The 23,044-nt window shown below is 36.4% G+C and overlaps 1 protein-coding gene across 3 annotated transcripts in view; it reads right to left on the bottom strand.

Moving 5' to 3' along the window:
• Rnf121 (ring finger protein 121) overlaps positions 1 to 23,044 on the bottom strand; it is a 61,305-nt gene that overhangs the window by 26,166 nt on the left and 12,095 nt on the right. The window contains exons 2-3 of one of the 3 annotated variants that reach the window (XM_005323143.5): positions 10,871 to 10,908; positions 7,528 to 7,669 (exon numbers count right to left, since the gene is read on the bottom strand). In XM_005323143.5, coding sequence (XP_005323200.1) covers positions 7,528 to 7,669; positions 10,871 to 10,908 — 180 coding nt within the window. Of the gene's footprint in view, positions 1 to 7,527; positions 7,670 to 10,870; positions 10,909 to 23,044 lie in introns of those variants that run through there. The other 2 variants (XM_021725046.3, XM_040284884.2) reach the window with 2 other exon arrangements.

Below are 23,044 nucleotides of genomic sequence, written 5' to 3'. Positions count from 1 at the left end.
TATATAATAAAATTTGCTTCTGGACTGGGGCTGTAGCTGAGTGACACATGTGCAAAGCCTTGTGTTGGATCCCCAACACCACAACACACACACACATACACACACACACACACACACACACTTTTAGTCAGCTTTATACTATTGCCTGTGCACATCAATGAATGCACTTTATGTTTGAATTCATACATTCATTCACCTGTGACTATTTTTGTCCCAGAAGAGAAAATGAAAAATATTTAGGAAGATGTTTTTGCTTTTGAAACCGATTTTTAATTTTGAGGTTCTGGGGATCAAACCCAGGGCTTCCTACATGCTAGGCATGAGCTACAATCCCTAGCCCTAAATTATCTTAAATCCTCTTTGTACTCAGTACTATGTAGAAACCTAGTTGTTTTTTTTTTTTTTTATTTTGTCCATACTTTTCTCTCTCTCTTTTTTTTTTTTTTTAGAAACCTAGTTTTAATTTTACTCCTTGTGGTGAGTTTGTTTTCACAACACAACCTAATTTCTTCAATGATAGGTGGTTATGCTTTATTGTATATTAAGTTCTCATTACAGCCAGGCACAGTGGCACATGCCTGTAATCCCAGTGGCTTGGGAGGCTGAGGCAGGAGAATAGCAAGTTCAAAGCAGCCTCAGCAATTTAGCAAGACCCTAATCAAATCAGCAAGACCCTGATCCTAAATAAAATATTAAAAAGAGCTGGGAATGTGGCTCAGTGGTTAAGCACCCCTGGGTTCAATCCCCACTACAAAAAAAAAAAAAAAAGTTCCCATTACACAAAGTTATGTCTCTGAGATCCTCATTCTGTCTAAAGGTCTATTTGCCTATTCTTATGGCATATATCAATACCTGATAAGGAAGTCTCTGTCTTGGCAGGGTTTTTGTTTGTTTTGTTTTCCCTTGCCTTATTTTTTTTAACTTCTGGAGGAGAAGGAAAGGAATTATTCAAATAATTGGTTAATTAATATGCTCATCCTTAGTCCCTACATGGATTACTTTCATTTTCATTTTAAAAAATTATTCCTAATTGAAGTAAAAAAATGATCATTTAAATTATTTTTGAGTATACAGTTTAGTAGTGTTAAGTACAGACACACTGTCCTGTAATAGATCTCTAAGACTTTTTCATCTTGCAACACTGAAACATTAAACAATAGTTCCCTGTTTTCCCCTTCTCTCATCAGCCCCATTCTTCTTTCTGTTTTCTCAGTTTGATTATCTTAGATACTTCATGTATCTGTTACTGGCTTCTTGCATCTTCAAGGTTCAGAAATGCTATAGCATGTGAAAAGATTTCTTTTCGTTTTTAAATCAATTGCTTTTAATATGATAAATACTGAAGCTACTAGCCAAAATAAGAAGTGAAACATCTAAAATTCCTCATATCTATCTACGTGCTCTTCTCCATTGTATCATCTAATCTCCCTTTCAAACGAAGTTAGGAGTATACTGAATCTTAAGTTAACCATTTCCTTGCTTTTTAAACTATGGTCTTATCGTACATGTACATATTTTAAAAACATGCTATTTAGTTTTCATTGCTTTTAGCTTCCATGACTTATTTATTTCATTCAATTAAGTTTTGGTGCTAAGGATTAAACTCAGGGCTTTATTCATGTTAAGCAGCAGGCATTCTACCACTGAAGTACATCTCCAGTCCTTTCACTCAATCTTCCTATGCTAAAATTCACGCTTACCATTATTCATAGCTGTAGTTAATTATGTTGTTTTTATAAGTTTTATATGTTATATGATATTCCACTATATGAAAATAATATAACAAACTTATCCATTTACCTATATATGGATACTGGATCATTTCCAAATTTTTACTATCTGTAATTTAAACAGTGCTACTCTGAAATTTTTAGTACATGCTCCTAGGATATATGTGCAAAATTTTCTTTTGATATACATACTTAGGAATTAAACTACTGGACCATATAGAATAGGAATATTAAGCTTTATTAGATGACGTTAAACTGTTTTTCAAAGTAGTTTCTTCACAAAGGAAACAACATTAACTGAGCATAGCCCCAGCATGGGCCTATAAAGAATCAAAGAATATCTGTTGCTTGAACAAATAAATAGACATATGAAAAAGTGGGGACAGCACTGGTGTCAGATGGAAGGGGTGTGATTTCTGACTCTGCTAATCACTGGTTGAGTGAGGCTTAATTAAGTCTTTGTGCCTCAGTTTCTTGATCCACTCAATAACAAAAAATATTATCTATGTCATAGCAAAATCCCTAAATTAAAATGCAATCAATAAATGCTAGATGATGTTATTAATTATGTTTATGTAAATACATAGCTGGTATGTCCCAACTATGTTTCTGTTCTGCTTCTCCTTTAGAGCCCACCTTTAACTTAAAACAGATCTGAGAGTAAGGAGTCTCTAGGAATTGCAAAACTGATAGCTATAGACATTAGCTTTAGATGAACCAACAAGGAAAGTTAGGAATAGTAAGATGAACCATCCAACTAGAATGGTAAAGAATAAAGTCTTCAGTTCACAAGACAGCTCATAAATCTAGTTTAAAAAATTTCAGGACTGCCAAGCACAGTGGCACATACCTGTAATCCCAGCAGCTCAGGAGGCTAAGGCAGGAGAAATGCAAGTTCAAAGCCAACCTCAGCAACTTAGTGAGGCTCTAAGCAACTTGGTGAGGGCCTGTCTCTAAAAAAATATAAAAAGGGCTGGGGATGTGGCTCAGTGGTTAAGTGCCTGTGGATTCAATCACCTGTATCAAAATAATAAGATTTTTTTAAAAATTTCAGTACTGATCCTACTTTAAAAAAAAATCAAATGACAAACTGGAGAAAGATACTAGCAACATATGTCAAAAGGCTTATTCTTAATATACAAGAGTTTTTTTTTTAAGTTTTTGATGGACCTTAATTTTTTTATTTATTTGTATGTGGTGCTGAGAATCCAATCCAGTACCCCACACATGCTCTACCACTGAGCCACAACCCCAGCCCTAACAAGAGTTTTATGTCAACCATTCCAAAGAATCTTAAGAAAAGAAATGTAACCAAAATATAACACCTGATATCAGCCATAAGTAATATTTACATGTCATAATACACAGTGAATACTTACTTAACTAAAAATTGGAAGTATGTGAGGAGTATATACTTCCTACTTTCCAAAGCATAAAATATAAAGGTAAAAATGTATGTCAATATCAATGTTACTTTAGAGAGGTCAGTGGGCTGGGGTTGTGGCTCAGTGGTAGAGCGCTTGCCTAGCATGCGTGAGGCACTGGGTTCAATCCCCAGCAACACATAAAAAAAATAAAAACAAATAAAATACAGATATTGTGTACATCTACAACTAAAAAATTATATATATTAAAAAAATAGAGAGGTCAGTATTAGAAAAGAACTAGAGAAATAGAAAGTGGTTGTTATAGAAGAACTAGAGTGTTCTGCCTTTTTTTTTTTTTTTTTTTTTTTAGAGAGAGTGAGAGAGGAGAGAGAGAGAGAATTTTTAATATTTATTTCTTAGTTCTTGGCGGACACAACATCTTTGTTGGTATGTGGTGCTGAGGATCGAACCCGGGCCGCACGCATGCCAGGCGAGCGCGCTACTGCTTGAGCCACATCCCCAGCCCAATGTTCTGCCTTTTTTGTTTTTAAGAATTTAACCTTTGGGCTGGGGTTGTGGCTCAGCAGTAGAGCACTTGCCTAGCACGTGCGAGGCCCTGGGTTCGATCCTCAGGACCACATAAGAAATAAAATAAAATAAAGGTATTGTGTTCAACCACAACTAAAAAATAAATGTTTTTTTTTAAAAAAAAAGAATTTAACCTTTATTTATTTATTTATTTTAATGTGGTGCCAAGGATAGAACCCAGTGCTTCACCCATCCTAGGCAAGTGCTCTACCACTGAGCTACAAGCCCAGCCTTGTGTTCTGCTTTTTAAACCATGCAGAATTATGTAATTCTTTTTTTGGGGGGGGCGGGGGGCAATACTGGGGACTTAAGAGGGGATGCTCTACTACTGAGCTGTATCCCCACCCAACCTGCCTTTTTTTCTTGTTAATTTTTGAAGCAGGATCTTACTAAATTGCCAAGGCTGGCCTCAAACTTGCAATCCTCCAACCTTAGCCTCCTGAGTTGCTGGGATTACAGGCTACCACACCCTACACTACTTGGCTTTTAAAACTATGATAAAGAAATATACTCAGTGAGTCAAAAAGCATTGGTACCCACCGGGTATGGTAGCACTTCTTTATTTTACACTGCCTCTAAGAAAAAACAGCTCCAACTTCTGATAAGCTTGAAAAAGGATAGTAGATGGCATTGTACATAGGCCACTTGGGCAATTTTTCTTCTTCCAAAGTTAGTATTAATTAAAGCAATAAAAATATTCATTATACACAAGTTTTAACAAAACCAACATAAATCATTGTATAATAGTAGCATAAAGCAGGATATTACAGATTTCCTTTTCTTATTTTCTAAACATATGGGTTTAAGTTTCACAGTGAATGATATTCTATAGTGTTGGCATATCCTCTCACCAATGAAGTTCAGTGTTTACAGTGTGTGGCCATTAAGAAATTATATTACTATGCATATTCCTTGTACAACAGGACTCATTAAATTGCAGTCATATTTCTTATTAAGAAGGAACTAATCAGTGGCTTTCTGTTAGCAGTCTGATGAGTCCTATAGAAATTCCAATGGGGAAGCAGAAGAAATTCCATACATTCAGAATGGAATTAGGGTTACCCAAAACTCATCTCTTAACTATTTCCACAGTGGGTTTTTCTTTAGGATGCTGTTTAAGGAAAGGATTCCACAGCTTACCAAAAAAAAAAAAAAAAAGTAACTAACAAAAACCACTGTATTACATATATGCATCCTCACTTTTTACAGTGTAGGTTTTTTCAAATCTCTGCAGAATAGCCAACACTATATAGTTAAGAAATTTTCTAAATACAAGCACAGAAATGCCAAGAGTTCACATTCCATACTTGATTTATGAGTTTTCCTATTTTTTCCAGACTTGATTAATTAAGTCTTGGTAATACCCATTTTATAGAGTAGGCACAATAATCACACATTAAGAAATAAGGATCTTGTCCCAGATGTCAATATGAAGCACAGCAGGGTCCAGACATGAAGACCCACCTGCAGTTGCTTATTCTACCAGACAGACCTAGTTCTAAAAGCCTTGATGTCAAGCCCATTCCATACATTGTGACCTGAAGGTACAGAAGCCCCTCCTAATGGCTTAGTCTACTGGATGGCACCTAGTTCTAAGAGCCTTGATGTCATGTGGGCCTTCCATACATTGTGACCTGAAAGTATAGATGTCCCTATATATAGCACTAGCACATGCTAACATCAGAGTTAGTTACAGGCCAATGTTGCCTAAAACGTATGCTGGATCAAGGGCAAAGTTTGGCTTCTCTTCATCCTATGCTTCAGACTATCTCTTGGTTCTCTTCTTGAGAAACCACTTCCAGAAGCAAAATATAGAACAGGTGAAAATCTGAAATATGAAACAGAAGACCTGGGTTCAAATTCTAGCTCAACCTATTCATATTCCTTTCACACCTTAACTCTCAAGGTTTCAATGTCTTCATTTAAGATCATACTGACTCTAATAGACTATTAGATGAATTAGGGCTGGGGATGTGGCTCAAGTAGTAGCGCGCTTGCCTGGCATGCGTGTGGCCCGGGTTCAATCCTCAGCACCACATACAAAGATGTTGTGTTGCCGAAAACTAAAAAAAAAAATAAATATTAAAATTCTCTCTCTCTCTAAAAAAAAAAAAAAATGTATAATAGACTATTAGATGAATTAAATGAGAAAATGACAGTCCCCATCCTTTGAGTTATAGATCCTTGAGAATCTTTGGCTATATTACAAGAGGTTTTAAAAAGCATATGCTAAAAGATAAAAGAATCGTTTAGGGATTAGGACTAAACGTCCTAATTAAAATCATCAGTTTCAAATAATGATTTTATCACTTGAGAAAAAATTTTTAGCCTTTCTATGTCTCAGTTTCTCACCCATAAGAAAACAGAATCTATCTTATTAGATTGAAGTGTGGTTTAGTTGAGTCTATACATGTAAAATACTTAAAACATTAAGAACTCAAAAACTATTGACTATTATTACTCTAACGTGTGCTTTTTGTATTCTTTCAAAGTACAAAAATTATTTTGCAGCTGTCTGCTATAATTTTTCAACACTTTTTAGTTGTTGATAGACATTTGGTTTATTTAGTTATTTATATGTGGTGCTGAGAATCGAACCCAGTGCCTTACATGTGCGAGGCAAGCACTCTACCACCGAGCTACAACTCTAGGCCCTATCTGCTATAATTTAATGTTAAAAGGTGTTGTGATACTTGAAAAGGTTAAAAACTTCTAAGAAAATAGTTGTAAAAGGATCCAGTATACTACCAGCCAGTTCTGAAGTAGAGTAACTGAATCTATGATTTCAATCTTCCTAAATTTATTGAGATGTACTTCTGCCCTAATATACAATCTATCCTGGAGCATGTCTAAAGCACACTTGGGAAGAATACATTGTTAGGTGAATACATTAGAAGAATACATTGTTAAGTGGAGTATTCTGTACACATCTATTGGTTTACAGTGTTGTTCAAGTTCTCTGCTACTTTAATGATGTTTTATCTGGCTGTTCTATCCATATTGAAAGTGAGGTATTGAAGTCCACTACTGTTATTGTAAAACTATCTCTTTCTCCCTTTAATTCTGTTTTACATAGGCTCCTTCATTAGTTACACATACATTTATAATTGCTATATCTTCTCAGTGTATTGAAGTTTTATCAGTATATACTTTTCTTTGACTCTTGTAGCTTTTTCCTTTTTTAAGTCTACTTCCTCTGATATTAGTATAATAACCCCACCTTTCTTTTGGTCATCATTTGCATGGAATATCTTTTTTCTACTCTTTCACTTTCAATTCCTTTCTTTTTATATCTAAGGTGAATCTCCTATACCTAGCATATCAATGGATCATGTTTATTTTTAATTACTGATAAGGAAGTATTTGTTCCTCTTAACTATTTGTTTTCTGTATGTCTTACATATATTTTTCCTCATGTTTTCCATTTCTGGATTTTTGTTTTTGCTTGCTATTTTTTGGTATACAGATTAGTGGGATCTACATCCTACTTTTAAGATTAATTAGAGGCTTGGTTTCCAAGTCAAGTGACCTTCCCTCCTTCCAACTGAATAGTTCTGAAGAATACCTCCTTCATGAATCTCTCCCACAATGTTTAAAAGGAAGTACCTACCTTTTCTAGCAGTGAAAGTAGTCTCATGTTCTCTTTGTTTTCATCCACTGAATCACTTGCCTTTTAGAGAGACACACATATGCACACATGCATATACCCCATAAACTATTCACCATTTCATATATAAAGTTCACTGTTACTGTTTTTCTCTGCCTGAGTTAGGCTGGGCTATGGGATACTTAGGAAGGGTCTATTGATGATTGACAAAGAAGTGAGAGGCAAAGTGGCTTACATTGTAGGAGCGGGGGTGCCTCTGTTTCCACTGCACCAGGAGCAGCTGGGCCACCACCAAGGTAGCGATGAGGATGAGGATCATTTCAGCGTGCATGGCTTCGTGGCCACGATGCTTGGCATGCATGCGTGCGTGCTCGACCCTGAAAGCCAAACAGATGGGGTGAGCCAATCAGGGATTATGTGGAGGTAAAGAAGCAGTGTTTCCTAGAGATATTCTACCAGCCCATAGTTCAGAACACGCTCCTGTGACTTGCAAGTGAAGGAATCCATGCAAATTAGGGGCTAAAAGGACACACATCCTAGAGGACAGACATTAGAGAATAGAATAGAAGTTCTATGGGCCCCACAACAAAGCTCAGCTGTTGAGATTAGACTTGGGTAGTCTGTTGCCTGCCCCTCAAGGTAGAAACAGCTGACAACTTTCTTATAGTAGGAAGGAGATCTCAGAAAAGCCTGTGTTACTGTCCATTTCAGTTCTATTCTGACATGTCAGAAGAAAGTAACCCAGAGTTTATAGCCATGAAGTCTCATATTCTTAGTTGATGATATTTATGACACCTATAAAGGAGTAACATTGCAAATGTGTGCTGATTCTAAGGTTAAAGTCTTGCTTTATTCATCCAACCTTTTTTATTTTATTTTTAATTTTTTGCCAGGGCAAGAACTCTTAAGACCAGTTAAAGCCTAGAAAATCTGGACTGCTTTAACTTTATACTCATCCAACAGTGACTGCATCATTAGTATCCATAAGTAAATTGTTTCCTCAAGGGCTCAAGAAACAATATAGTTGGAAACTTTTTATTATTCTAAGGTTGGCATTCTCTGGTCTTGAGGACTAGTAGCAAGTAATTCCCTTGGTCAATACTGGCAAAAACTTCCTCTAAGAATAGTTACTCCTACCACTCTGGGTCAGAATCAGTCAAGGCAGAGGAATGAGAGAGGAATTAAGAGAGAAAATGGAATACAAATGTAGCGTACAATCAGGAGATTTTATATACCAAGGTATTAGGGAGAGAGGGAAAAGGACAATATAGATGATGTCTTCATGGAATGCCTAAGGGCAGTGAAAGACTAACAGGAAGAAGAATCCAGTGGGATAAATTATGGGTAGATAAATGATACAGCAAATACAGCAAAAAGTTAACTTTTTTAGGTGGTGATTAGAGTGGCATTCATCATGTAGTTCTTTCAAAATTCTATGTTTAAAATGTTAGTGGGGTGGAAACGTGGTGGACAGAGTAGGCAGCCAAATGTCAACCAGCACCTGAGGGTTCATCTAACATGATTCTACCCTGGGTGGAAGAATCTATCAGAAAAAGAATAGGACTGGGAGTCAGAAACTTAGGTTCAGACTCACCCATGTGGCCTTGGCTAAGAAACATTACATCTTTCCACCACAATTTCTTCATCTGTCAAAAGGAGTCCAAATCTTTTCTGCCTGCCTCACAGAGCTGTTATAAGGCTAGGCTAAGCTAAGAGGGTAGAAAATACTTAAAACAAACAAACAAAAAAAGCCTAAGTGCTGTGTGGAGTTATAAAGATAGAAAGCAATGAATTTCTTGTTCTCAGACAAAACACAAGTAAATGGATGTCTATAACATGAAATCAAAGAAAGGATGTAGAAAAGATCAGAGAAGTCATGCACAATGCAAAAATGATTTTTTTGCAACCTTTGCTTGGATACTTCCATTGATTGAGAACATGTGCCTTTAAGTTAATCAATTCTAGGGCTGGGTGTGTGGCTCAATGGTAGAGCACTTGTGTAGCATGTGTGAGGCACTGGGTTTGATCCTTAGCACCACATAAAAATAAATAAATAAAGATATTGTGTTCACCTACAATTAAAAAAAGAAAAATTTTTTAAATATTTAATCTACTCTAGAATTAGCAGGGTCTGGCACTTTGTATGTATTCATATTTTTTCATGAATGAATAAAATTCCAGTACTTCAGTGACAGAAAGCTTATTATTTCTCAATATACCTTGATTATTAAAGATATTTCTAAAATTGAGACAAAAAAAAATATCTACCTTCCTACAGTTTAAACACATTGGACCTAATTCTATATCATGGAAAACAAAGAACATACTACTCCTCTTTTCCAACAACCACCCTTTAAAGATTTATTATGTTTTCATTTAAACAACAACAAAAGCCTCTCCTGTTATTACCTCAATTTTCCTGTGCCCTTTTAGGCTAATAGTTCTAGATCTTTCAGCCACTATTCATGTAACAGGACGTGAAGACTATTAATCCTGGTTGCCTTCCTCTAGACATGATCCAGTTAAAGATCTTCTTAATAAGCACTGCTTAGAACAAAACATTTGTGTCCTGCAAAGCAGAGCACAGTGGCACTGTCACCTTCCTTAAGGGAGATAGCACATTTCTATGAACATCTTCCAAATTATTAAAAGTATTTTGTTAGCTGTGGTTCAAAATTGGTGCATATTGAGCCTAAAGTCACCTAAAACTCATGCTGGGTTTCTCATGAGTTGGTACCTTTGCTATTCTATATTTTTTATAATCAATAATTTTAATCTAGGGGTTGGGGCTCAATGGTAGAGCACTTGCCTAGCATGTGTGACGCACTGGGTTCGATTCTCAGCACCACATACAAATAAATAAAGATCTATCAACAACTAAAAAATATTTTTTAAAAAATAATAATTTTAATCTAAATTAAGGGATTTTTTTTCTCAGTATAAATTTTACTTGGTTGATTTCAGCTCACTGGTCAGCAGTCCTGTGAAATCTGTGGGGTCAGCACCCTGACACTCCTTTAATAACAACAAATCATAAAAATAAGATATTTTTTAACTCATTCTGGTTCCAATGCAACTTAGTAGCAGAGTTAAAATGAGAAAACATAACTCCCATTTTCTCAACCAGAGCTCTCCATCAGGTATCATGGATAATAATGATGATGTTAATGATGATAATCATCTTCAAAACAAGTAACACTTACTGGAAGCTCACCAAATGCCAGATACTATTCTAAGAATTTCACATATATTAATCCTCACAACTCTATAAAGGATAGTACTGTTAGGATCCTCATTTTACAAATGGGGCAAACTTAGGCAGTGAGAAGGTAAGCAACTTGTGCAAGATCACAGAGTGGAAACGGAATTCAAATTCAGATGGAGGGTTTGGTGCAATTATTCACTTACTCTCTAGGACTGAGGGAGCTACCCAGAAATGATCCAGATACTTGGAAAGATCCCAAAAGACCTGTCTTGCCAGTCTTGAGCCACTGCCTCCCACAGTTGTAGTCATATAACTCTATTAGTTGGATTAACTTTCAGTTACCAAATCATGGAGCCCACAATGCGACACTTACCTCCATTGCTCCTCAGGGGAGAGGTCTGACATATCGACCTGTAGAAAGACATCACCAGAAAAACCCATTATTGTCTTAGTACTATCCCTGCCTAATATAAGGTGCTCATGCACTCATCAATGCCTTCAAGGTACTAAGGAAAATTCCATGCCTCACATTCTCTATTAAGCTTTTCCCCAAACTATTTCACACTGATTTCTCCCTTTTCTAACTATAGTTTGGCTTATATCCTTGACTGAATGTATGATGCATGCATACATATTCTGTACTATGCAATGAGGGCAGAAGACTGAAAGAGTCCTAACTACCAAACACTCAAGCCTAATGAGGAAGACATACATAAACAGAAAATTTCTTTATTATATGATAAAGACTAGCTATAGAAGAATGAAGAAGTGACTTTTAACTCAATCTAGGGCATTACAGATTAGGGAAGGCTTCTTAGAAGACATGTGAAATATCTAGATAAAGAAATGAGAGAAATGTATTGTATCCAAAGAAATAACATAGACATGAAAGAATAAAATTGTATAGTACACTAATAATTGAGTATGACTAGGGAAAAAATGCAAGTCAGAATTAGTGAGAGATGAAGCTACATAAAATATTCTGTCATATAATGCCATATGGTTCTAAATGGCACCATGGTTGCAGGCAGAACATTAGACCATGGTAAAATGAGCTCTAGTCCCTGCCCTACTATTAACTACTGGTATGGTTAAGCTCCAAGTTCAGGTTCTCTCTGAGGTCTTGTCTTTTGAAAGCAAGTTTTCTCAAACTTGTCACTACTGATATTTCGGAGTGGTTAACTCTTTATTGGGGGAGAGGTTGTATACATTGCCAGTACCATCACCCCAGGTGCAATAAGTAGAACAGTCTATAGACATTATTAAATGTTCCCTAGGGGACAAAAATCACCCCCATCAAAAATCATGGCAATAGCTGGGTGCAGTGGTGTATACCTGTAATCCTAGCAGTTTGGGAGGATAAGGCAGGAGGATCATGAGTTCAAAGCCGGCCTCAGCAACTCAGCGAGGCACAAAGCAAATTAGTGAGACCCAGTCTCATATATATAAAATAAAAATGGCTGGGGTTGTGGCTCCATGGTTAAGTGCCCTTGGATTTAATCTCCAGTACCTCCCCCAAACCACCACCATCACAAAAACAAACAAACAAACAAAAAAAAACATGGCACTAGTTTTGAGTTCAGGGCTCAAGTCTTCTACTTGTAGCTAAACAAAAGCAAGTTCAAAGCCAGTCAGTCTCAGCAATTTAGTAAAGCCCTGAGCAATCCATTGTGACCCCTGTCTCCCTTCTTTAAATAAATTATAAATAAAGTCTGGGGATGTAGCTTAGTGGTTAAGCACTTGAGTTCAATCCCCAGTACCAAAAGAAAGCAAAATATTTGAGATAAAACAGAACTCCATTCTACCACCAACTCAAGTCAACACATGTTTACCAGCCATCCTTTAAGCCTGTGTACTGGGAATGCCCATCATATTTAAGGAATGCTTTCTGGCTTCTTCATGTCCCAGCTAGGGAAAAAAAAAATAATAATCCCAAGGTTTTGTTGAACTAATGTGGGTAATGAAGTCAACCAACCTCCTTCCTTTTTCTACTTCACATATTGCCTCACAGAATTTACTTGGTACCTTAACTCAGGCCTTCATCTAAAAAGACAGAGGTCAAATACTATGAAAGGGGACAAATTGATACAAAATATGGAAAAGCTCTGCTGGGAGGTACCTGCAGACAATGAAAAATCAAACTTTGAAAAAAAAATCAATGCACAAGTTTCATCTACTTATGAGACTCATATACTGTCTCTGGGCCTTTGTATACTCCTCCTTCTGCTTGGAATGCCTTTCTGCTACATTTTTTCCTATTCAAATCCAAGTTATCCTTTGAGAACCTAGCTTGGATTTCACCTTTCCTAGAAAAGTTTCGATTCTGTAGCATAGTGAATTCAGTCCTCTACTTTTTTCTATCAGTGAATTTTCTCTTTTTTCTCAAAATGTAGCTCATGAACTCAGATCATCTGAGTGCACAATCTCAGGCACCACTCTAAACTTACTAAATCAGAAGCTACCTTTTAATAAACTCTCCAGATGATTATTATGCACATTAGATTATTATGCACACTGTTCTCTAACACACATTCATATCCTTATATTATCTTAGATATGCTCTCTAAATGACCTAACTGCCGCTTAAGTTTAGGACCAACCTGGGTCAAGCAAGGAACCTAAAGCTCATAATTTAAGAAAGCTTCCACTCCAGTTACTACCACTACACTTTATGACCTTAAGTGACTGCTTCAAGTTTGTACCCAGCACCTTGATTGCCTCATCCTGGCCCTGGCCCTGTTTATGTCTAACTTGTACCCAGCATATAAATGCAGAAGCTGCCTCAGAGCCAAGACACACTTTACACCATGTCTGTGTCTACCAAGGAGAACAGCACATAGCTAAGCATATATTAAGCATTCAATGAATACTTGGTAGAACTGAACGAAATTCTTTATGATAAAGTATGCAAGTATGCTAATAAATCAATATACCACCTGGAGATGCTTTAAATTGGTGAGTAAACAAACACTTAAAAAATAAATTAGCTGAGCAAGGTGGCCCACACCTGTAATCCCAGTGACTCAGGAGGCTGAAGCAAGAAGATCACCATTTCAAGGCCAGACTTAGCAATTTAGCAAAACCCTGTCTCAAAAAATAAATAAGGGTGGCTGAGGAATAGCTAAGTGGTAAGGCCCTTCCCTACCGCGCACAAGGCCCTGGGTTCAACTCCCAAAAGTGCAAACAAATAAGTGGGGCTGGTGATGTAGCTCAGTAGTACAGTATCTTGGATTCAATTACCAATATGAGGGTGGAAGGTAGTAACTAATAATCATCTGAGAAAGGAGTATTCATCCAACACTAGAGCAGTCATAAAAATGATGTTTAAAACTATGTGACAAAACAAGCACATGTTCAAATTCTCAAGACATGTCCATTGAAGGCAAAACTATAAGATCCAGAAAACTGGGCCAGGCATGGAGTTACCTCTCTGTCAAAGAGTAAACTTAGCAAGTTACTGTCTATGCCTCAGTTTTTCCACCTGGAAAAAAAAAAAAATAGGACTTCTGACTTCATCAGAAGGCTGTGAGGAAAATACATTCAAGGTGATCAAGTAATTTCCCTGCCTTTCCTCCTAGGACAGTGTGAATTTTTTACAAATTACCAGAAGAGGCAGGGAACTGAATGTTGGTAAAGCACAGAATAGTAATACTTGGGACTTGAGGATCATTAGCACTTCATGAAGTAGTAAAAAGTTAAGAGTAATATATGATCTGGCTTTAATTTTGCCTCCAGAACAAAAAGGTTTTAAATTACACCCAATCCAGTCTTCTGACTCAAGTGGAAAAACAAGGAAAGCAGTTAACTATAGCTATAATTAACCTGTACCATCTGGAAAGACATCTTTATTTTCTCTCTCATTAAGGAGTTTATTCATTTGGGGCCAAGCACTAAACTCAGTCTGAAGGCACCTTGTCTAGAACTCAGTAGCTAATTGGGTAGGTTCTCAGGTCAAGAGTACTGTTTGATGGGTCCATAATCAACACTATGACCTATACATAGAATGTTTTATTGCTAGTCAATCACTTCTCTTCTAGGATTTCACTTCTAGCCCCTAGTCATATCAATCTACATAAGCCTAGATTTGAAAGAAATTAAACCAAAAATGCCAGGCAGAGGGCAAGAGAAAATTTTGCAAAGATAAAAAATGGTCAGAAGTTGGCAGCTATATCTTCTAAGGTGCAAATGATTAGTGACTCACCACTGTACCCCACAATTTTAGTCTTCCTGTCCTCTACAAAAATAGTCTGTGATCTCTGCATCTTTACATAGGCTGGTTACTTTGTTCCTTAAGCCCCTATCTGCCTTCCTGCAAAACTTTGATCTATTCCTCCTGGCTTCTGGAAGGTTCTTTGATCTCATTCATTTAAAACACAACATCCTATACTACCTTGCTATCTGTGGTCCACAGCCAATAGCAACAACACTGTGGAAGCTTGGTATAAAATAAAGAATCTCAGACTCCATCCAAGAATCTGAGACAGAATCTTTATTTTAATAAGATACTAAAGTAATTCATAAATGTTAAAAGTTTAAAAAACATTACTACTACATCCCAGCACTCACATTCATAAATTGCACCTATAGCCTTTTGCATCTGTACACCTGATTCTATTTACTTATTTGTTTGTTTGTTTGTTTACTTATTTATTATTTATTTGAGATAGGGTCTCAATAAGTTGCTTAGGGCCTTGCTAAGTTGCTGAGGCTGGCTTTGAACTTATGATCCTCCTGCCTCAGCCTTCTGAACTGTTGGGATTACAGGTGTGCATCACTGCCCCTGGCCTGATTCTCTTTTTGGTAATAACAATTTTACTGAGATCTAATTCACCTACCATAAAATTTACCCATTTAAAGTATATTAGGGGGCTAAAATTGTGGCTCAGTGGTAGAGTGCCTGCCTAGCATGTGTGAGGCACTGGGTTCAATCCTCAGCACTGCATATAAATAAATGAATAAAATAAAGGTTCATCAACATCTAAAAAAAATTTAAAAATAAAAATTAAAAAAATAAAGTATACTAGGGTCTTTTAGTATATTCACAGAATTATGCCACAATTACCCCCCAAAAGAAACCACATACTAATTAGAAGTCATTATCCATTCTCCCCTCACCCCCATCCCTAGGTAACCACTAACTTACTTTCTGTGTGTGTGTGTGTGTATGCAATTTATATAAATGGGAATATATAATGGTCTTTGTGGCTGGCTTTCTTTCACTTGGCATTATTTTTTTTGGTGGGGGGACACTAGGGATTGAACTCAGGGACACTTGACTACTGAACCACATCCCCAGTCCTATTTTGTATTTTTTTAAGAGACAGACTCTGAGTTGCTTAGCACCTTGCTTTTGCTGAGGCTGGTTTTAACCTCCTGCTCAGCCCCTCAGCCACTGGGATTACAAGAACCTGCCACTTTGTTTGGCCTGGCATAATTTTTTCAAGATTGATCCATTTTGTAGCATATATTGTACTTCACTTCCTATTTAAAAATTTATATATTTTTAGTTGTAGATGGACACAATACCTTTATTTTACCTTTTATTTATTTATTTCTATGTGGTACTTAGGCTTGAACCCAGTGCCTCACCCAGTGTAGGCAAATACTCTACACTGAGCTACAACTTCAAGTCCTGGGTCATTCTTTTTTATTGACAAACAATATTCCATTGTGGATATATACTGTATTTTGCTTATCCATTCATTAGTTGATAGATATTGGGAATATATCAACTTTTGGGCTATTATAAGTAATATTGCTATGAACATTTTCAGTACACTTTTGTGTGAACACATGTTTATTTCCTCTTGAGTATATACCTAGGAGTAGAATTGCTGGGTAATATGATGATAACTCCATGCTTAATCTTTTGAGGAACTGTCAAACTGTTTTCCATCACAGCTGTGCCATTTTACAGTCTCACCAGCAGTGAGTTCCAATTTCTCCACATCCTTGCTAACATTTGTACTTTTAAAAAAATTTCAAAAAGGGGCTAGCATTGTGGCTCAGTGGTAGAGTGCTTGCCTAGCATGCATGAGGCACTAGGTTTGATCCCCGCACCACATAAAAATAAACAAATAAAATAAAATAAACAAAAGTATTGTGCCCATTTATAACAAAAAATTTAATTATATATATGTCAGTTATTATAAAAATTTTTTTTAGTTATAGATGGGTACAATACTTTTTATTTATTTATTTTTATGTGGTGATGAGGATCAAACCGAGTGTCTCGCACTCCTAGGCAAGCACTCAACCCCTGAGCTACAATTCCAAACCCATTTGTACTCTTTTTTTTTTTTTTTAATATTTATTTTTTAGTTCTTGGCGGACACAACATCTTTGTTGGTATGTGGTGCTGAGGATCGAACCCAGGCCGCACGCACGCCAGGCGAGCACGCTACCAGTTGAGCCACATCCCCAGCCCCATTTGTACTCTTTTTGATTAAGGCATCCAAATGGGTGTAAAATAATATCTCAAGGTGATTTTGATTTTTCATCCCAAATGGCTAATGATGTTGAGAATCTTTTCAACTTTATAATTTTTTATTTTTTGCAGTGCTGAGGATGAAAACTGTTTTGCTAGGCAATGGCTCTACCACTGAGCTACACCCGTAGCTTCTCTTCAGCATCTTTTCATGTTTATTGGTCACTGTATGTCTTCTTTGAAGAAAAGCCTATTCAGGTTTTGTTTTTCCTTCAATAATCTTTTTACTGTTGAATTTTAAGTTATTTTTATGCTCTAGATACAAATACCTTATCTAGACAACTTGAAAATATTTTCTCCCATTATGTAGGTTATCTTTTCACTTTTTTAATGTCTTTTGTAGCACAAAAGTTTTTTTTTAATATTTATTTTTTAGTTTTAGGTGGACACAATATCTTTATTTTAGATTTATGTGGTGCTGAGGATCCAACCCAGTGCCTCATGCACGCTAGACGAGTGTTCTACCACTGAAACACAACCCCAGCCCCAGCAGAAGTTTTTAATCTTGATAAAGTCCAATTTACATTTTTTTCTTTTGTTGTTTATAATTTTCATATATCTAAGAAACTACTGCCTAATCTGATCATGAAGATTACATCTATGTTTTCTTCTAAGAGTTTTATAGGTTTAGTTCTTCCATTTAGGTTGTTGGTTCATTTTTAGTTAATTTTTCTATATAGTGTGAAATAGAGATTCAATATCATTCTTCTATATACAGCTATCCAATTGTCTTGGCATGATTTGTTAAAAAGAATATTCTTTCCTCTCTGTGACTAATTCTTTATATTGGCTTTTAACTCTCTAAGTCAGATGATCACCCTTATTTTCCACATCTTCTTTAGTATCCCAGTAGCTCTCTAAATTTTGCTGAAGACACTCAGAAAAACTAAAAGATAGGTGGAAAACTGTTTATAATACTCTTCTTCCAGAAAAGGACCTCTGAGGCTATCTAAGAGGTTTGATACATGGATTCATTTACTTATTCCCAGTTTAGTTACTCCTATTCTAAAGTGCAGGTTAGGCTAAACACAGAGATACAGAAATGAATCAAACTTTTTCCTGCCCCTGAGAAGTCAGAAAATAAAAAGCTTTAAAAAAAAAATCAGGAATTTACTCAGCACAAGAAACGAAATTGTTTCTATTTTATAAAAGGCACAAATGTGATATAAAACACAGATATAACGCCTCAATGATCGTGGTGATTGAGGTCTAGAGAAGTGTTGGGGAGATGGATAGACCTTAAGAGAGAAACCAATGTCAGGGATTAGTTCTTCAAACAGCCAATAACTACTTGTCACAAGATCCTGTGTCAAGGCCACATTATAACTTTTACAAGACCTGGGCACTCTTCCCTTTGTGGACCCCTTCCTCCATTAAAAGAAAAGTTTTTTAAAAATATGTGTTTTATGACTACATTGGTATTAAAATGTATAATCCAAGCCAGATTACATTCACCTTTTTCTTCTAATTTAAAAAGAATCAAAACATTTTTGTGGGTTCTAGTCACTGCACCTACTATATCTAATGAATAAATCAGCCTTGCTTTCTACCTATAACTGTGGATTAAGTGTTCTCAGTTGCCAAGTCACATTGCTTTGCTGCTTCTGAGATTCTTGTCTCTACTGAGCCTATCGTGAAGAATGAAATTTAAATGCACACTAAATCTCACACTGACTAAATCCACCAAAAAAAGTAATCTTAGATATACTTAAATAAGCCATACAGAGTCATCTGACAAATCATTTGACAATAGCATGCATTCTGGCCAGGCGCAGTGGAACACAACTGTAATCCCAACAGCTTGGGAGGCTAAGGCAGGGGGATTGAGAGTTCAAAGCCAGCCTCAGCAATAGCAAGGCGCTAAGCAACTCAGTGAGACCCTATCTCTAAATAAAATACAAAATTGGGCTAGGGATGTGGCTCAGTGGTTGAATGACCCTGAGTTCAATCCCCAGTCATCCCCCCACCCAAAAAATAGTGTGCATTCTGCATTTCATGAATGATCCAAAAAAAAAAAAAAAAACAGACAGATCACAAACAAATCCAAACAAAAAAACAAATGTCAAAGATTAAGCAATATACCATGTGTCTGGAATCTTGAAGGTAGCCAACAATTATAAGACAGGCTTAAAAAATAGATTTTTCCTTTATAAAACTTGCTTTTTTAATACAGAAGGCAGATAATAGACATGTAAAAAAATATATATGAAATAATTTCTTATAGAAGTGTTAGGTACAAAAATAAAGAAGGCTAAAGGAATAGTAAAGAAGGAGGCTATTTTGTTGCTACATATCAGTACTCTGCTTTCCTCAAAAGTTTACCAGCACCAGAAGAAAATACTGAATAAGATGGATAGTGACACTTAGTCCATGTGTTATGTCTTACTTCCTTGGAGGATTTTAACTTACTCTCATTTTCCCTCTGAGAAATGGCCTCAGGGTAACAACTATCCTCAGTGAAGGGAAATACAACTGTAGTTCTAATCTGGTGTACCTCTTTACTTACTATATATTATATATATTTGTATAAGTATTTACATTATATATTCGTTTATGTGAAATACATATATTATACACATATAAATGTTATATATACATTATAAACAAAAATAAACGTATAGCCAGGTGTGGTGGAGCACACCTGTAATCTTGGCAGTTCAGGAGGCTGAGGTAGAAGGATCATAAGTTCAAGGCCAGTCTCAGCAACTGAATGAGGCCCAAAGCAACTTATAAGACTCAGTCTCAAAATAAAAAATAAAAAAGGACGGGGGATATGGCTCTGTGGTTAAGTGCCCTTGGGTTCAATCCCTGGTACTGCCCCCAAAAAATCTGTATATTTAATTAATTTATTTATATAAATAGGGTATTTATCTCCATACCTCAGTTTCTCCATCTATAAAATGAGAGGATTGGCTTAGATGACTTCCAAGTTCCCTTAATTTAAAATACTATAATTCACACCAAATCTATCTAACTCTAAAGCTCTAGAGTCAGCTATAATATTTTGGTCTTTGAAACTACCATAGTTCCCTTAGTGACCACAGAATTTAGCAAAATGCCTTTAGTGTGATGAGGTATAACCGGATGCTACTAAATTAAATCACTAAAAACTTACCAAGTGATAATGCATACAACAGAATTTTCCATTACTCAGGGGATGGCCTCCCACCCTGATTTTAAATGTCTGTTAACCACAAAGGCTCTAAACTCTGAAAACCTCTCTTGGGTAGGTAAGCTGACATTTCATAAATATAAATTGATCCTTTCATATTAGAGAATTAACAGCCAGGGACTAGAGACTTCATCATTTCACAACATTAGAGATGAGTAAGTCTAACCTCTGCCCTTGATGTATTCACTGTCCAGAGAGTGGTGGAAGACTACAATTAAACACAATATGATAAGGATACTACTGACACATAAACAAAATGCTGTGTAACCCCAGCAAAAAGAGAAAATAGCTAGCTCCTAAACCTGGTAGGACTATAACACAACAACTAGGCCAGCAGTCTTAATCTGGTAGGGTACAGATACTGTGGTCTGCTGGGTGATTAGAATAACAAGCGAAGTTCAAAGGTTCACAGGCTATCCACATTTTTAGTTTCCCATTCTCCTTTCATTTACATTCCCCCAACCCTTACTCCTTAGTTCTGCCAAGAATTCAAGGCAAATAACTTCAAAGTGGAACTACTTCATCTTTTAGACCTCCAAGGTCCTAATCAACTGGGACATCAGATATACTTATCCAAATCTAAGGCCTGACATGGGCAGCAAACTTGGAGCAATAAAGTGAAAGCAGATGTTAGTTGTAACAACTGCTGATGATGCTGCCTGCCGTCACCTCCCTACCCTACCTACCATCACCAGAAAGCACAGCCCTCAGTCCAGCAAGGTAGCTTTTTAAATTAAACTTTTCAAACATGAAAGCATATAAAGTTTGCTTCTTTGGTTCTTCAATTCCTATCCCATCAAATTTCTATTACTCATTCTGGCTTCTTCCCTCCTGAGACCTCTTCTCTTATTCTTTCCTGTATGTACTCCAGCTTCCAGATACCCTAAATTTCTTTACCTTTCCTTAAAGACCCAAACTAGATGTCACCTCCTCCAGAACCCTCCCAGAACAGAACTATTCTTCATGAATACCTAAAGCCTTTATACTCTGGACTGTTTGTGTGCTGATCATATATAACCACCTATGAAATCTCCCTTGAGTTTTTCATTGTCACACTTTCTTAGTTCAGGCTTAAACCCTTGTTCTCTTGTGGACTATTGTAGTGGGCTCCAAAGTGATCTCTTGGACTCTAATCTTCTAGAACAGACTCAGTCAGACAAACATCTAACTGCATTAGTATCCTACTTTGACAAACTTTCATGACTTTCTGTTGCCTTCAGGTTAAAGTCCCAACTCCTTAGTATGACATGCAAGGTACTTTGTACTCTAACCCAAATCAGCTACCTTATTTCACCTCTATCAGCCAACTGACTTCTACTTCAGCCACAATGAATCACTTGTCATTCTAAACTGACCTTCTTCTCTGACATGACTCAATTCTTTGGCTGTTGCTTCTCTCTCTAGAATTCTCTCCTCACCTTTACTGTCTAGCTCACTCCTATTCAACCTTTAAGATAGTTCAAATATCACCTCATTTATAGGACATTCTTCACTTTTATCCATTCATACATCCATTCAACTGTTAACTAAACATATATTAAGCTCTACACTAGAAATACAATAATAAACAAATAACAATTCTCACCCTTAAGGAGCTTGAAGTCTATTAAGACAAAGTAACCAGACCAAGGGTTTTTCTTTTTTTTTTTTTTTTTGATGTCAGGGATTGAACCTAGGGCTGTTAACCACTGAATGACACCCCTGGTCCCTTACCTGGAACCCCACCCTCAAAGACTCCAGGTAATTTAAAAAAAAAAAAATTTTATAGTTGTAGATAGACAGAATGCCTTTATTTTATCTGTTTATTTTTATACGGTGCTAAGGATGGAACCCAGTACCTCACACATGCTAGGCAAGCGCTCTGCCACTGAGCTACAGCCCCATCCTCCTAGTCCTTTTTTATATTTTATTTAGAGACAGGGTCCTGCTAAGTTGCTTATGACCTCAATAAGTTTCTGAGGCTGGCTTTGAACTCGTGATCCTCCTGCCTGAGCCTCCCAAGCTGCTGGGATTACAAGCATGTGCCACCATGCCTAGTAGGATTTTTTTTTTTTAAACTATGTTGAGGTGTATCATCAAGTTTCAGTGGGAAATTCAATGATTGTTAGCACATTTACAGAGCTGTATAACCTCTTATTTTAAATCATTCCCACCACGCTAAAAAGAAACTTCATGCTCATCTGCTAACTCCTCTGATTCCCACCCCCAGATTTTAGCAATCACTAATCTAAAGCTTTGCCTTTTCTGGACTTTTCATATAAATAAATTCATACAGTATGTGGTCTTTTGTGACTGGCTTCTGTCATTTAGCATATTTTCAAGATTCATCCATGTTATAGCATGTATCAGTAGTTCACTCCTTTTCTTACTAAACAATATTCCACTATGCAGAAATATCACATTTTATTTATCCATTCATCAGCTAAAGGATACTGAGGGTTGTTTCAACATTTTGGTTTTTTAAAATAATTATGAATATTTGTTGTTATGAATATTTGTCTATAAGTTTATATGTGGCATTCCTGTATATCAGCAACAAAACTTCTGAAATGGAAATGAGGAAAACCACTCCATTCACAATATCCTCAAAGAAAATAAGATACTTGGGAATTAACCTAACAAAAGAGGTGAAAGATTTATACAATGAAAACTACAAAACCCTAAAGAGAGAGATAGAAGAAGATCTTAGAAGATGGAAAAATGTACCCTGTTCATGGATAGGCAGAACTAACATCATCAAAATGGCGATATTACCCAAAGTTCTCTACAGGTTTAATGCGATGCCAATCAAAATCCCAACGGCATTTCTTATAGAAATAGATAAAGCAATCATGAAATTCATATGGAAAAACAAAAGACCCAGAATAGCAAAAGCAATTCTAAGCAGG

Source organism: Ictidomys tridecemlineatus, chromosome 4, assembly GCF_052094955.1.
Source record: "Ictidomys tridecemlineatus isolate mIctTri1 chromosome 4, mIctTri1.hap1, whole genome shotgun sequence".
In the NCBI taxonomy this organism is placed as follows: Eukaryota; Metazoa; Chordata; class Mammalia; order Rodentia; family Sciuridae; genus Ictidomys; species Ictidomys tridecemlineatus.
This window is presented reverse-complemented; position numbering and strand designations above follow the sequence as displayed.